Here is a 17774-nt window from a genome sequence, read left to right on the forward strand (position 1 = left end):
GTTGCTATTTTGAGAAACTAAAATAGATTTTTCATTAGACCAAAACAAACCCGGTCTAAACTCCGGCGCAGAGTTGCGCCTCACTAACACACTGCTTAATACACAGAAGAGAGCAATAGGCAAATATCTTTACATATGAAAAAATTTAAATATTAAGGATATATATAGGATTTAAATATAAAGGATTAAAATATTACAAAACATATTATTTTCTAGCCTACATAAATATGAAAAAGCACTGCTTTTATGTCTTCTTCATCTCGGGAGGCTTTTTCAGTTCATTCATAACAATTAGCTTTTGTATAATGTTATTATTATTAGCATTATTATTTATTAAATCCATATTTATATTTGTTTTATTAAAAACAAGCTTAGATTTGCCCACCTGTCAGGTTTAAGACCATAAGGGGCACAGAATGTGTTTTAGGATATAACTCAGGTTTCTGAACACACTTCGTTATTATTGTTCATTTATTTGTTTGCTAGAAATTAGAACTGAATTTAGAAATAGTTTTGAAACAAATATTTGCACTTAACAAACACAATTAATTATTTATAGACTAATTGATGTCTGCTAAATGTTTCCCTATCCAAAAGTGAAAGTGATCCATATCTCTCATTCTCACGCAGTAGATGCTCTGTTTAACAGTTTTCTGTAAAAAAAAAAACTGTTAACTGTTTGTTAGTGAAATGCTAATTTTTTCCACTTAGACTTACTTTACGTCCTGTAAATAGCGAATGCGCTCTTGGCGCGATGCAGCTGGCTCTTAAAGGGAATGGGAGATGAAACTCTAATTGGTTTATTCTCAAAACACACCTATAACTCATTAAGAAAATAAAAACTCAACCCTTTTAGACCATGCGCCACGGCACAAAGCAGATTTTCCAGTTCGTAAATTAGCAAAAATGCGTTCTGACACGCCCTGAAAGCGTTTGCGCCCTGCGTTTTGCGCTCTTGCGCATGGACCGTCAAAATAGAGCCCTTTGATTCTTAATTTGCCCACAACATTCTCTGTTTTCAACAAATGGAATGATTTTGGGCGACAAATCTTATTTTCACACAAATTTTAGGAAAATGCTTTGAAATTTTTCTAAACAATACACTTTGGGCAAATTGACTTCTCTTTCGTTATGTTCGGGGCTGTTTTTGCCCTATTGACTTCCATTATAATGACAGTTTTTGTTTGCAAAGCCATGACCACGTATAACCATGCTTTTTTGATTGTTGCTCGTTTTCCCTGTTGGGAAGAGGCACAATGTCATTTTTACTGTTGATCATCAGTTACAGTGCAAAAAAAGGCTTAGTTTCTGCCTTCTATATGGAGTATACTGTGCATGTGTGTGTGTAAGAGAGATCATTGCACACTTACCTTGATATGTCTAAAAAAATCTAAATAAGCATCTCAGCTCTCTGAACATAGTCTGCTGTTTTACTCCATAGAACTCCATATAAAATAGGGCTGTGTATTGGCAAGGGCCTCACGATATGATACATATCTCGATACATGGGTCACGATATACAATAAATATTGTGATATATTGCAATAGTTTGTATTAGTATGTGCATCATGGTATATTGACAACTTGATCAAGTCAACAGACGAATTAAAATTCCAATTCCAGTTTATTTTCTATCCATTTTTATTCATTAGAACTGCACAGTGTGATTGAACAGAGAACTCACTGAAATGTATTAAATGCATATTGTGATTAAACATTTAACTAAAATGTATATGCCACTAAAGTCACATATAAATGCAATAAACGGTTTGTAAAACTAAAGCAAGTAAAAAAAAGAATAATAAAATGCATCAAGTAAACATAAAAATGGAAGACCGTGCTCTAATATGCGGTAAACTATTAGAAAGTGACAGTGCGACTGACAGCATCGATTTTGAACATTTTGCTGTAAAAACTGGTCGCACACAGGTAAATTGATGGCATGTGCGAAACATTTTACATGCAACATGCCGGCCAGCTGTGCTGCTACGGTCATGTTTGACGTCTTGTCTGTTACAGCGACAGGTCCTTCCATTTTATGTCCCATTCCCCCTATGCAGTTTTCAGTAACTCTGCAGTGTTAGTTGAGTTAGACGGAAGCTTGTTAATGATGTTATCCAGTGTAGTTTGCCTCAAGAGGTTTTGGTTGAGGTCGCAGAACTGCTAATTCATCTGTGTGGTGTCTTGTTAAGTGATAAGTTCGTAGTGTTTCCTGAATATTTTAAGATAGATTTGCAAAGCTTGCAAATGGCATTTTTGTCTAATTCAGTACTCTTGTAAAGTGTTAAAACCAAAGTGCAGCCACACGTCAGCTCTAAAAGCTGGAGGTTACTTTATATTTTCTTGCTTATCGGTACGTCTGATACCATACTACTTAGCGTTTTGTTGATAGCGAGTTACCGACATCTACTGGAGCAGAGGAGGAGGTTGTTTGGCCCAACTTGAATCGATACTTCAGATTGGACTATCAATACACTATCGTGAAAGGAATAATCGCGATAGATATATCGAATTTTTTTCACAGCCCTAATATAAAAGCTAGGAAAAGTTTTTGCACAGGCCTATCTAAGGGTTAATGGTGCCAACTGATGATCAACAGTGAAAATTACAAATTTGACCTCTTCCCAAGAGAAAAATCCACCAACAATTAAGTATGCATGATTACATGGTGTCAAGGCTTTGCAGTCAAAAAATGACAATATAATAGAAGTCAATGGGGCAAAAACACCTTAAATGGCCCCCCGCCAATTTGAGTTTGAGACACCTGGTCCAATGTATTGTAACTTTTATTTTACATGTTATTTTAAATCTTGACTTCTGAAGAACCTTCTTAAATTTGTTTGCTTGCCAAAAAGCTTTAATGGCCCGTTCGTTTAATATTTTTTATTGTGTGAACACTTTTATGAAGACTTGAATAATTTATACTGTGTAGCTGTAAAACTGATTTATACACAAATACCCTTTACAAATCTCCATAGGGAAGAAAATAATAATTATTAACAAGCCAAGAGGTAGATATATAGATAGATTTGTGGCCAATGCTGAATTATATGCTAAATTAAATGATTTAATTAAATTGTAGTAAATGAGTAATGATGATCTTTACCTGGCTTTTGTGGTTAAACATCTTTATTTTTTTAAAGTAAATACAGTGCTTCCCACAGGTTTGAAGTTTACTTGCGGTAGGAACCTGGATTGAAACATGCCTTTTACCCACATCACATTCATAAATAGTTTACTAAATGCGACAAACAAAGCATAATTAGATTTTAAAGACTTTCTTTTATTATTATCTGCTTTAAACCTTTTCTTTTCAGTGGGTTAAAGTACAACAAAATCCACTTATCTCTCTTTTATGCTATTCAGGAGGCATGTGCACCCACTGTAATGTAATGTGTATTTATATACACATTACATTACATTACAGTGACAGGTCAAATCTGCTTCTCTCTATCTCTTATTCAAGTTCAGGTTGCTTTATTGGCATGACATTTTGTACAGCATTTTAGAAGTATAAAATATGTAATATATTGACATCAAACTAATAAAATATACAGCAAATCAGAAATAAATGACTGAAAAAAGGAATAAAAACAGAAAATATCTTTAATAATTACAAGAATAATTTAAATAATGTAAAAATTTAAAAATTATTTAAAATGTTTTTATTTAAATCAGACAAATGAGTTGATTACCTATTTCTAAAGGTGTACAACTATTCTGCAGCCAGTTTGGATGTAATTTCATCCTCAGAGTATTTAGTTAAGTTTTTTAGAGTCGTTTAGATTAAAGAATTGATTATTTAATGTCTCTCTCGCCAGCTTAGAAAACGAAACAACAACCAAATCCTGGACATTTTAGTAGATTTAAAATTGCTGATCAGACGCAAAAAGGTATGGGTCTCTGGGTATGCAGAGTATGTGAGACTGAAAACGAGCAGTATGTAACAGGTAAACGAGAAGATTTTCCACTAAATCGCTTGTGGATGTTTTCTTATATTGGGTGGACACAAAAAAAAAAAAAGTGTAAAAGGATGATAATAATCGTAAAAAAAAAAAAAGTGTCACCAATTATACTCGGGCAGCCATTAATATTACTGGCCCACTCAAGTAAAGTCTATGTGTGGGAAGCACTGAAATAATGAAACGTTTTTTTTGTTTTTTTTTTAGATTAGATTTTCAGGACAAGAAAAAAATGGCATTCTGGCATTGAAACAAATTTCATTTTATATCAGTGCATGACTCCAAACAAACAACAGCAAAATGACATTAACAAACGCTCATAAAAACGAACCCAATACACAACAGAAAAACAACACCAACATACAAAAAGGCAGAAGATTAAAGAAGAGGAGTAAAAAGTGCTGAATTCAACACAGACGTGCGTTTTTATATGGTGTAATAAGGCAACCGGGTCAAAATATGGCATTTCATGAAAACCCTATTATCTATGAATTCACTTATTTACAGTCGGTCGTAATACTTATCAAAATATTGTTGCTTGTTTTTTTTCGTAAAAGTAAAAATAGGCTCATTCAAAGTCCGTTCACATTTACCAGAGCATATATGGTAGAAAAACAGAATACCAAAACGTGATCTCTGATTGCTGTGTGTCTGAATCCGATCGTTCACAGGATGTGTATCTCTACGATTCGTCTTCGCTCTCGCTGTTATTACTAAGATGTGTCCTCTGCACTTCCAGCTCCTCCGCGCTCACCATCTCCGGACTGATAGCTGCGTAACGTGTACCGTGAAACTGACGCAGATGTATCTGCAGAGTGAAAACAGAAAGCCATAAAAAGATTTCAAGAGATCACACTTAGCTAATGATTGATTGTAAAGCTTATTTGGCATGCTGTCCCGGGAGAGAGCCCTGAGCTCATAAGATCCTCGAGCCCGGAGCTCCCTCCCGTTTGCAAGGCGAGAGAAGGATTCTTCTAAATGAAAGTTGCTGACATAGGGAACTTAGGGTATTTATAGTGGCTTAGGAATCGTCTGATTGGTGAATCATGAATTGGATAATACGGGACCAGCCGCAAGCAATCATAAGCACGTGATCCTCTCCAAATTAGTTTAAAGTTGTTTTTTTTTTAAGATGTTAGTATTAGTATTGTTAGTTTTTAGGATATCTATAAGTAATTGTGCTCCAAAACACTGACAAAACTCGCATTTAGAAGATATAAACATGTAAAGCTTGTAGTTTGTCACTTCCGCCTATATAGATCAATGGTTTTATTCACATCACCTCATACTTCAGTTTCTCATCAAATCGTGACCAATCAAATGAGTCAAATCATTAGAAATGTGAGAACAGGCGGATTACCGTCCTGCGGTGCGAACGACATGGAATATGCGACGTGTGTGCCGCAAACATGCAAAATGATCTCAACTGTGTTGGCCAATCAGAAATCGATTCTTATTGGCTGTTAGTTGTGTAATTTTATAGTTCGTCAGAGAGAAAAAAAATATGATTTTTAACAATTTTGTTAAATTGTTTTATAAACTTTGTTGTTTATAAAACAATTTAGCTAGAGCCATCAAATTTGTTGTTATGATTATAACTGAGGTTTGGACTTCCCGTTTTCATAGAATAATGCTGTGTTCAAGGGCGAGGCAGTTGCGCAGTAGGTAGTGCTGTCGCCTCACAGCAAGAAGGTCGCTGGTTCGAGCCTCGGCTGGGTCAGTTGGCGTTCCTGTGTGGAGTTTGCATGTTCTCCCTGCGGTACAGGGACATTGCTCTCGACATGCGGTACAGGTGAATTGGGAAGGTTAAATTGTCTGTAGTGTATGAGTGTGAGTGACAGTATATGGATGTTTCCCAGAGATGGATTGCGGCTGGAAGGGCATCCGCTGCGTAAAACATATGCTGAATAAGTTGGCGGTTCATTCCGCTGTGGCCACCCCAGATTAATAAGTGGACTAAGCCAAAAAAAAGAATGAATGAATGCTGTGTTCACACCAGACCCAGCTTGCGTGAATAAATTGCGCTATTTGCGCATAAATAGACACATGAACATTTTGAGTTGACTCACTTAATTCGCGAGGCAAATTCGTTTAATTTTTGTATCAAATTCACTTCACAAAAGATGTGGATTTGCGTTATAGGCAAGCCTTTTAATGATGAACTCACAGAGCCTGGTGCATCTCTGAAGCATCTAGTGGTCTCAGACACGGAACGAATATATGCTGTTTTTCAGCCTTCCTAAAGCACAGCTATTACCTTAATAAAATCCATGTTAGCTATTTAGCAAGGAAACTATAGTCACTGGGCAGATAGAAGCCCTGCCCATGACGCAAACCCGCATCTATTGTGATGTGATTTTGACATGCGAATAAAGCGAACTTGATATGCAAATGAAGCGAGTAAACTGTTTGACTTTGGGACTGTTGCGTGTGGCGTTCACTCCTGCCCTTAATAATTACTTTCAATTGATCTTGTTTGTCCTTTTCAGTTTTCTATTGGTTAATCTGGTGGCGTCAGGCCTTTAAAACGAACGGAAGCGGACTTCTACGGCCCTCATTCCTCCACGCCACCACAGTCTTTGACGGCTTTATTGTTGTGTTCTCCTTTATGCTTTCCTTTTGATATTTGTTTAGAGTGGGGAGCTCCAACCTGCTTTAGGTTTGTTTGGTTGTTCTTTATTATGTTGTTGGGCTCCCCATCTCTTGTCATTTTGGATTGTTTTGTTGGTTATGTTATGTTAATAAATAATTTAGCTGGAGCACTTTGGCCGTTGTTTATTATGTTACGTTGTCTTTTGGTCACGAGTCTTATTTAAGTTAGGGACCGTAACAGGGACATATCACCACTGGCATACATACTGGCAGCTTTAGTATTACATTTATATTTTCCAAGAAAGGCATAATGCCGTGTTCACACCAGACATGGAAACTCAAAATATTCACATGTATTATGCATATTTACGTGCAAATAAATCACGATATTCATATAAATAGACACCTGAACATTTTAAGTTTCCACGTCTGGTGTGAACGCAGCATTATGACTTTCTTGGAAAATATAAATGTAACACTTAAGCCGCCAGTAGGTGGCGTTATGTCCCAGAGTCACTCATTGAGTCATTTATTCAAACAAATTATTCAAGGAGGTGGATCTATTTAGCAACAAGTCACGTAACTAATGTAACGCACACTGTAGAGTAGGCGAAAAACAGAATATGACAAAATAAATATGTGAATTCAAAAGGTAGTCAGAAAACACATGGTCAATATGATGAATGCACTACATCCAGATTAGCTTCAAATTACACACATTAACAGTATTATACATCAATACAGCCACTGTGTTTTTAAATGGATCACTGATTTGATTCATTCAATATCGCACATTCCTACTTGAACACTGTTTACTACAGTTGCAGGAAATTCAAATCTTCTTTATTTAGTGCAGAAGAAAATCAGACATTCGTTTGGAACAATACAAGTAAGTAAATGAATGACAATATTTTCATTTTGGTTGGTGTTGATCGATTAAATGTTACTTACTTGTATGTACAGGTTGACTTCTGCGCTTCTGCAGAGATAAGGGAAGTTCCCGCCAGTTTTGAGGTGAGCTCTTCTAGCATTGGGGTACAGCTTATACATCTCTTCTTTTGCCTCCTGTGACAGGGCACTCTGATCAAACACCTGAGAGAAAAGAAGAGAGAAGTATTTATTTTAATATAAATATAATTTGAGGCTGCAAATTTAGTTATTTGGTTGAAATGTTATGTATGACTATATGTACAGTTGAAGTCGATTATTAGCCCCCATGTGTACGTTTTCCTTCATTTTTGTTTAATGGAAAGCAAATTTTCTTCAGCACATTTCTAAACATAATAGTTTTAATAACGCATTTCAAATAACTGATTGATATTTGCTTCGCCATGATGACAGTAAATAATATTTTACTAGATATTTTTCAACATATTAGTATTCAGCTTAAAGTGATATTTAAAGGCTTAACTAGGTTAATTAGGCAAGTCATTGTATAATGATGGTTTGTTCTGTAGACAATCAAAAAACAAATATTGCTTAAGGGGGCTAATAATATAGACCTTAAATGTTTTAAAAAAAATTAAAACTGCTTTAATTTCAGCCAAAATAAAAAAAAAGACTTTCTCCAGAAGAAAAGAATATTATAGGAAATACTGTGAAATATTAGGAAATATTTAAAAAAGAAAACAAAATTCATAGGAGGGCGAATCCTTTTGTTTTATTTGTTTAGTGACGTTTAGTTTAATATTTGATTTATTCTATAAGGGTTTGATGATATTTCTCCCTCATTTCATTTTTAAAATATTGTCATTGTGATTGTTAAACAGTATTGATAAATCAACAGTATGATGATTTATTGGAAAATCAATTGAAAATCATTTATTATTAAATAAAAAAAAAATATATATATATATATATATATATATATATATATATATATATATATATATATATATATATATATATATATTATTATTATATATTTATAATTATTAATATATATTAACTCCTCTATAGGTAAAATATTGGTATTGTGTTGTCTGAAGAGTATTATACACATAAGCCTTTTTAGGTATTTTATAGGAGGTAAAATGCTTTAAATTACTTTTCTTTTTTCTTCTTCTTTTGAAAGAAATGTCATCAATAGCTTGCAGAATAAAACCAAAAAAATATTTTACTCAAACACTACCATCAAAAGTTTAGGGTCAGTAGGATTTTTAAATGTTTTAAAATAAGCTTCTCCTGCTCAACAAGGCTGCATTTGTTTCATCAATAATACAGTACACATTGTAAAATGGTATTGCATTATAGAATAACTGTTCAAAAGTAGTTTATTACTTAATTAATCATTTATTCCAGTGATTTTCGAGATTAATGTTCAGCTTCATTACTCCAGTCTTCAGTCACATGATCCTTCAGAAATCACTGTAATATCATTTCTTCTTCTTTTTATTATTATTATTAATGGTAATAGTAAAAAAGCAATAATGACTGGAGTAATAATTTGAAACTACATACAATAAGAAAGTTATTAACACTAACAAATGTTTTTTTTTTTTTTTTTACATTAATGTACAAAAAAATGAAGAAAAAAAAAAAATGACCCCAAACTTTTGACCGGTAGTGTAGGAAAACAATTTTAAGCAAACTAAATAAATTATTTATAGCAATAAAAAAAATATTTGATTATTTATTTTATTTATTTTAAATATTAATATTAGTTAAGAGCAACACGGTGGTGCAGTGGGTAGCATGACTGCCTCACAGCAAGAAGGTCACTGGTTCGAGCCCCGGCTGGGTCAGTTGGCATTTCTGTGTGGAGTTTGCACGTTCTCCCTGTGTTGGCGTGGGTTTCCTCCGGGTGCTCCGGTTTCCCCCACAGTTCAAAGACATGCGGTACAGGTGAACTGACTAAGCTTAATTTTGTGTGTGTGTGCGTGTGTGTGAGTGAGAGAGAGAGAATGTAAGAGTGTATGGGTGTTTCCCCCAGTGTTGGGTTGCAGCTGAGAGCATCCACTGCGTAAAACATTCTGGATAAGTTGGCGGTTCATTCCGTTGTGGCGACTGCTGATTAATAAAGGGACTAAGCCAAAAAGAAAATGAATGAATGAATATTAATACAAAAATAATAATATTAAATAATTAAAAATATTACAAATATTAATTTACAAATATATATTTTTCCTAATTAAAAAAATGTTTGTACAAAAAAAGACACTTATGCTTCCCTCCCCAGCAAAAAACAAACACACAAATATTAAAAAAGTAATATTGTGAAAACTTTTCTATTTTAAAATGAATATTTGCAGCAATGACACAACTGATTTATCAGCATCATAACTCTTGTGTTCAGTGTCACATGATCCCTCAGAGATCATTCGACAGTATTGTGCTGATTTGGATGAAAAAACTTACTTCTATTCAGCACTAATGCATGTATTACAAGAGTAATGCATTGCAAACTTCCCATTTAAAAAAATGCTTTACAAAAGTTCACGATATTACTGTTTTCCAATCCAACAAATACAATCTTAGTGGGCAAAATAGAATTACATTTACAAGACCACCTACATCCATTATGGTGACTGCGATGTCCTTAATCTTGTGTGGTTCCACGTAGGAGTTTTGGCAGTTTAGCGTCAGTCGAGAGGCGAGTTCACTCTGGTTCAAGCTTTCCAGCTAAAACGCAAAGAAACAGGGTGCATTTTGTTGATAAATGAGGAAAGAGTGAGACAGATTTACCTTCACACATCAGTATGAAATCTACGACTAACTACATCAGCTGAGGCACGAGCACTAAAATTCAATTTGATTCATTTGTGCCCAATAAACTTTAGAGAATTAGCATGTTTATTCATTTGAGCGGATTCTGGGTCAGGTTTCATGCTCTTATAAAGCCCTATTCAGATGGTTATTGTTTCTGAAGTCAACATACTGTAAGGGATTTTTAATATTTACAGGGGATAGCTGGTGACTTTATAGCCATCCAATTGGTCTGTTTTTTCTTTCTCTCTTAAAACTCATGTGATAATTAATGATCTAATTATCTACCGTTTTATGTCTTTTTTTTGTATGAACATTGCAGTTGAGTTGATTTAATTGGCATATGAATCTACAGTGTTTAATAGAGATCAATCCAAAGCCATTTTGGGCTTTATTTATGTGAGGAATTTATTTTATTCAGCTTGTTCTTTCGAAGATATTATTAACGCTTTTTTCATGCAGTCTCTTCATTTTTTGCTTACTTTTTTGTAGTTGCTTTGTGTAGTAAGACTGAGAATATGAAATGTTGCTATTTTCTTGATATAGCTAGCACTATACTCTTATTCAATATATAAAATCTTTTTTTTTTAAATAACAAATATTAATTACATTTTTTTTTCAAGCCGACTTTTAATTAAAAAAAATATATATATATTTTTGAAAGTTTCTCATACTCATTTTTCCCCCACAAAGAAAACATACAGGGATCAATCAAAAGTAACTTTGGACTTAATTTATTGTGTTCTTTCAGTATTGTATTTAACTTCAAATCTTTTGAAGACATGTAGTGACTTTTGAAGTCATTTTTGAAGACAAACTTTTAAAGCAAATCCAGTTTTGGAGTTTTTTTAGCATAAAATAAATTGTTAAACATTATAATAAACATGTAATATACATCTATAATATTTCATAACATTTTCTCACAATGAAAATTGCCATAGAAGCTGCCATGGTGGTAAACAAATGTCATTTTCTAAATCCTTTTTGGTCACAAGTCAATGGCTACCAGTTTCCAACATTCTTCAAAATATCTTCTTTTGTGTTCAAGAGAAGAATTGCACTAATATAGATTTAAAACAAGTGGAGGGAAAGTAAATTTGAACTATCCCTTTATTGCTACATAAGACACAAAAGAAGATATTTTGAAGAATGTTGGAAACCTGTAGCCATCGACATTTATAGTAGGAGGAAAAAAATACTATGGAAGTTAATGGTTAACGGTTTCCAACATTCTTCAAAGTATCTTCTTTTGAGTTCAATAAAAAAAGAGACAAATATAGGGTAAAAACAAGTGGAGGGAGAGTAAATTTGAACTATACCTTTTGTTACATAAGACACAAAAGAAGATATTTTGAAGAATGTTGGAAACATGTAGTTATTGATATCCATAGGAAGAAAAAAAAATACTATGGACGTCCATGGCTACTGGCTTCCAGCATTCTTCATATATAAGGTTAGAACAAGTTTAGGGTGAGTAAATTTATTATTAAGACACAAAAGTAGATATTTTGAAGAATTTTGGAAACCTGTACCCATAGACATCCATACTAGGAGGGAAAAAAACTTATGAAAGTCAATGGTTACCGTTTTTTTAGCATTCTTCAAAGTATCTTCTTTTGTGTTCAACAGAAGAAAGACTAATATAGGGTTATATCAAGTGTAGGGAGAGTAAATTTGAACTATCCCTTTATCATTACGTAAGACACAAATGAAGATATTTTTTAAAATGTTGGAAAGCTGTAGCCATCGACATCCATATTTAGAGGGAAAAAAATAACTGTGGAAGTCAATGGTTACCGGTTTCCAACATTCGTCAAAATGTCTTCTTTTGTGTCCAACAGAAAAAAAGAGACAAATACAGGGTAAGCACAAGTGGAGGGAGAGTTGATCTGAACTATCCCTTTATCGTTACGAGACGCAAATGAAGATATTTTGAAGAATGTTGGAAACCTATAGCCAATGACATCCATACTAAGACGAAAAAAATACTATGGAAGTCAATGGTTACCGGTTGCCAACATTCTTCAAAATATCTTCTTTTGTATACTACAGAATATAGGTTTAGAACAAGTGGAGGGAGAGTAAATCCGAACTATCCCTTTATCATTACATGAGACACAAATGAAGATATTTTGAAGAATGTTGGAAACCTGCAGCCATTGACATCCATACTAAGAGGAAAAAAATACTATGGAAGTCAATAGTTACCGGTTGCCAACATTCTACAAAATATCTTCTTTTGTGTTCAACAGAAGGAACAGACTAATATAGGGTAAAAACAAGTGGAGGGAGAGTAATTTGAATCTCTTTATCTTAACATTTAACATGATTAAATTTTTCTATCAACAGTTTTAGACTTTTAAAAATGACATAAGTTAAAGAAGATTAAAACACTCACTCTGTCAACCATGAAGTCAATTGCGTCTGCCATTTTTGGGTCCACAGGTCCTTTGGCGAAGTTACCAAGCACAATCTTTTTGAGCATAAATGAAGGCATCAACCAGAAACTAGAAAAGGAGCATCAGAGATGAGTGAAAGATTCAACAAAGACGAAGACGAGCATTCAGTCTGAGTCTCCACCTGTTTGCGGTCCATGTCTGGTTGAAGATGGACGTGTCACTAAATGAATTGCACAGGACCAGAGAGTGAACTCGAGGCGATTTGTACGTGACTTCGGCAAATTTCTGAGCCAGGAATCCACCCAGAGAAGCACCAAACAAATGCACCTGCACCGAAACCAACAGAACGAGAGAGAAACTTCAAAAATAGGTAGTGAGAAAAGACACATTTTTCAAAGACTCTCAAATTCTCCATACCTTGTCCAGTTGTAAATGGTCCAAAAGCTTTCTAAAACCATCACAAAATTCCAGCAGGTCCCAGTAGACTGGATACTGGAGCTGGAAAACACGATTGCAAATCATGGGATAAACCAAAAGTCTCAGAGGAGAAAACACATGATAGGTAAACAAACCACATAATGCTTTCAGTTGTTAAAGCAACACTCCACTTTTTTGAAAATAGGCTTGTTTCAAGGCTTTTTACAAGTCCCCTAGAGATAAATGGTTGAGTTCTACCATTTTTTTTTATCCATTTAGCTGATCTTTGAGTCACTTTTATTCATTTTCTTTCCATCATTTTCTTGTCGGCTTTGTCCCTTTATTTATCCAGGGTCGCCACAGCGGAATGAAGCGCCAACTTATCCAGCACATTTTTACATTTTCCACACACACACATTCATACACTACGGACAATTTAGCTTACCCAATTCACCTGTACCACATGTCTTTGAACTGTGGGGGAAACCGGAGCACCCGGAGGAAACCCACGCGAACGCAGGGAGAACATGCAAACTCCACACAGAAACGCCAACTGAGCCGAGGATCGAACCAGCGACCCAACAACCTTCTTTAAGTCAGTTTAAGCATAGCATAAATTATTTAATCGGATTAATATCATTGTGCTTTCAGCTTAGCTTAGCATAAATCATTGAATCGGATTGGACCATTAGCATCTCGCTCAAACTGACCTGAGTTTCGATAATGTTCTTATTTAAAGCTTCACTCTTCTGTAGTTACATTGTGTAATAAAACAGACAGATATATAAAATGTTGCCATTTTCTAGGTCGATATGGCTGGGAACTATACTCAGGAGTGATAATATGACTTATTCTGTATAATAATTAAGGCACTTTGTTTCTGTACTATGACTAATAATATTACACAATGCTGTTACCTATCTGGGGACTATTTTCAGGTGCTGGATAATATCAGTGCTTTCTGCAGCCATAGGTAAACAAACCACTCAAAGCTTTCAGTTGTTAATGGAACACTCCACTTTTTTTTTTTTAAATAGGCTCATTTTTTTTTACAAGTCCCCTAGAGGTAAATGGTTGAGTTCTATCATTTTTGAATCCATTTAGCTGATCTTTGAGTCACTTTTAGCATAGCATATATTATTGAATCTGATTAGACCATTAGCATCTCAAATACAACCAAAGTGTTTTGGTTATTTTCATGTTTATAGCCCGACTCTACTGTACCGTAGTTATTTTGTGTAAAAAGACCAACAGAATATGAAACGTTGCTACTTTCTTGGTCGATAAGGCTAGGAACTATACTGTGGAGTGAGATTACTTATTCTGTATAATAATTAAGGCACTTTATTTTTTTTTTTTTTCCAAGTCCCCTAGAGATAAATGGTTGATTTTTTTTTAATGATTTTTAAATCCCTTTATCTGATCTTCGAGTCACTTTTAGCTCAGCTTAGCATAAATCATTGAATTGGATTAGACCATTAGCATCTCAAACACGACCAAAGTGTTTTAGTAATTTTCATGTTTATAGCCCGACCCTTCTGTAGTTATTTTGTGTAATAAGACCAACAGAATATGAAACATTGCCACTTTCTTGGTCGATAAGGCTGGGAACTATACTGTGGAGTGATGAGATGACTTATTCTGATGTAATAATTAAGGCACTTTGTTGTCGTATTATGACTAATAATATTACACAATGTTGTTATCTGGGGACTATTTTCAGGCACTACATAATATCATTGTGCTTTTTTTTTTAAAATAGGTTTGTTTATTTTTTTTTTTACAGGTTCCCTACAGATACATGGTTGAGTTTTATCATTTATTAATCCCTTTAGCTGATCTTAGAGTCACTTTTAGCTCAGCTCTGCATAAATCATTGAATTGGATTAGACCATTAGCATCTCAAATATAACCAAAGTGTTTTAGTTATTTTCCTATTTAAAACTTGACTCTTCTGTAGTTACTTTGTGTAATAAGACTGACAGAATGTGAAATGTTGCTATTTTCTTGGTCGAAGTGGCTAGGAACTATACTGTGGAGTGATGATATTACTTATTATGATGTAATAATTAAGGAACTTTGTTGCCACACCATGACTAATTATTTTACACACAGCTGTTACCTTTCCCAGAGATGGGTTGCAGCTGGAAGGGCATCGGCTGCGTAAAAAGGTGCTGGATAAGTTGGCGGTTCATTCCACTGTGGCGACCCCGGATTAATAAAGGGACTAAGCCGACAAAGAAATGAATGAATGAATGACAGCTGTTACCTATCTGGGGACTACTTTCAGGCTTTCTGCAGCCATGGTACGACATAAAAGTTTCTTAATTATTACGTCAGAGTAAATGTATAGTTCTTAGCCATATCAGCATAGAAATTAGCAATTTAGTACATGTACTGTAACTACAGTAGAGTTAAGCAGTAAATGAAAAAATGATCAAAACTTTTTGTGTGAGATGCTAATGGTCTAATCTGATTTAATGATTTATGCTAAGCTAAACGTTTGTGTAATATTATTAGTCATGGTATTGCAAAACAGTTCCTTGATCATCACTCCAGAACAAGAATACAGTTCCTAGACATATCGACCTGGAAAATAGCAACGTTTAATTTTCTGACGGTCTTATTACACAACGATAACTACAGAAGAGTCATGCTATAAACAGGAAAATTACTAAAACTCTTTGGTCATATATGAGATGCTAATGGTCTAATCTGATTCAATTATTTATGCTAAGCTAAAAGTGCTCCAGCCAGACCAAGAGATCCACTGAATTGATACTAAAATGGTAAAACTCAATGGTTTAATTCTAGGGGAATGTTAAAATGAGCATCATTAAAGCGGAGTGTTCCTTTAAACGGATAGTTCAACCAAAAATGAAAAATTCCACACTGTTTACTTACTTATGTGGCTCTAAACAGTTAAAATTTTCTTCTGTTGAACACAAAAAAAGATCTTCCTTCGTGTTCAACAGAAGAAAGCAACACAAACCGGTTTGGAAGAAGTGGAGGATGAGTAAATGATCGCAGTATGTTAGTTTCTGGATGAACTATCCCTTTAACAGATATCTGTTCCAGCAGGTCTCTGTCTCTAATTGAAATGTAAAAGAAACATACGGAGATGACACGGTAGCCCCATCCCGACAGAGCCAACACTTGCTGGAAGAAAACCTCTGCAGTGCCGCTCACGGGTGGCAGGAAGATGATGGGACACCTGATACTTTTGGGCCCGGCGTCATACAGCGACCAGACTTTACTGTCATCATCATCCACGATTATCTGAAGAAGACACACGGGCAAGAATTCTCACAAATATGCTAGATAAACGTAACAATGATTTTTACAAATTATTATACACATAGTAACTTACACTTTCAACAGCACGTTGTCTACCTCAATTCATAGACACATATTGACAGACAATATAACAGTAAGTATAATAATAAGCAAAAAACAATCTAGATAGATAGATAGATAGATAGATAGATAGATAGATAGATAGATAGATAGATAGATAGATAGATAGATAGATAGATAGACATTCAATATGATAGATAGATAGATAGATAGATAGATAGATAGATAGATAGATAGATAGATAGATAGATAGATAGATAGATAGATAGATAGATAGATAGATAGATAGATAGATATATAGATAGATAGATATAGATAGATAGATAGATAGATAGATAGATAGATAGATAGATAGATAGATAGATAGATAGATAGCCATTCAATATGATAGATAGATAGATAGATAGATAGATAGATAGATAGATAGATAGATAGATAGATAGATAGATAGATATTCAATATAATTAATAGATAGATAGATAGATAGATAGATAGATAGATAGATAGATAGATATTCAATATAATTAATAGATAGATAGATAGATAGATAGATAGATAGATAGATAGATAGATAGATAGATAGATAGATAGATAGATAGATAGATAGATAGATAGATAGATAGATAGATAGATAGATAGATAGATAGACAGACAGATAGATAGATAGATAGATAGATATTCAATGTAATTAATAGATAGATAGATAGATATTCAATATAATTAATATAGATAGATAGATAGATAGATAGATAGATAGATAGATAGATAGATAGATAGATAGATAGATAGATAGATAGATAGATAGATAGATAGATAGATAGATAGTTAGATACATACATACATACATACATACATACATACATACATACATGCATACATACATACATACATACATACATACATACATAACTTACTCTTTTCAGAGGCACGGTGCTTCTGAACCAGTTGTAGTCAGGAGATACTCTTATCTCCTCCATTGCTGAAATGCAAATGAACTGTCAATTAAAATAAGTGCTCGCCTCACAATACTACCGACATAAATAACGCGGTACTTGCAGTGGCGTAGCGCAAAATGCGGAGGCCCCCCTGCAGGGATCGCTGACGGGGCCCCCTGATGAGGGTGGGGGGGGGGGGGGGGGGGGTACGTCATACGACCATTTGCATATCACTGACGTCATCACGTTCTACCGTTTCTGTTTAACAGCCTATGGTTAATAAAGGGGTATTTATAATTGCACTACACTTTATATAAGCATGTTTATTTAACTAAATTTATTGCTGTTTGAATACAGTATATCATTACAGATGTGTAACGTTAGTGAATGTGCAGTAATCTCTCATA

General features: G+C 34.3%; 1 protein-coding gene and 1 long non-coding RNA gene across 4 annotated transcripts in view; both read right to left on the reverse strand.

Annotated features, from left to right (window-relative positions):
• Window positions 1–4203: 4203 nt before the first annotated feature.
• The window catches only part of spg21 (SPG21 abhydrolase domain containing, maspardin), a 14649-nt gene continuing 1078 nt past the window's right edge, over window positions 4204–17774 (reverse strand). The window contains 8 exon segments of one of the 3 annotated variants that reach the window (NM_213395.1): window positions 4204–4770; window positions 7506–7646; window positions 10068–10175; window positions 12658–12766; window positions 12840–12985; window positions 13076–13156; window positions 16193–16354; window positions 17347–17411. In NM_213395.1, the coding sequence (NP_998560.1) occupies window positions 4645–4770; window positions 7506–7646; window positions 10068–10175; window positions 12658–12766; window positions 12840–12985; window positions 13076–13156; window positions 16193–16354; window positions 17347–17409 (936 nt within the window). In that variant the 5' untranslated portion in view covers window positions 17410–17411 and the 3' untranslated portion in view covers window positions 4204–4644. 3 annotated transcript variants of the gene reach the window in all.
• Window positions 13301–15632, reverse strand: LOC147835926 (uncharacterized). Its single transcript, XR_015495405.1, has 3 exons — window positions 14095–15632; window positions 13721–14032; window positions 13301–13369 (listed from the first exon to the last, which is right to left on the reverse strand). It is a non-coding gene; the product is annotated as an uncharacterized LOC147835926 (long non-coding RNA).

Source organism: Danio rerio, chromosome 7 (genome assembly GCF_052040795.2).
Source record: "Danio rerio strain M-AB ecotype USA chromosome 7, GRCz13ab, whole genome shotgun sequence".
Taxonomy (NCBI): domain Eukaryota; kingdom Metazoa; phylum Chordata; class Actinopteri; order Cypriniformes; family Danionidae; genus Danio; species Danio rerio.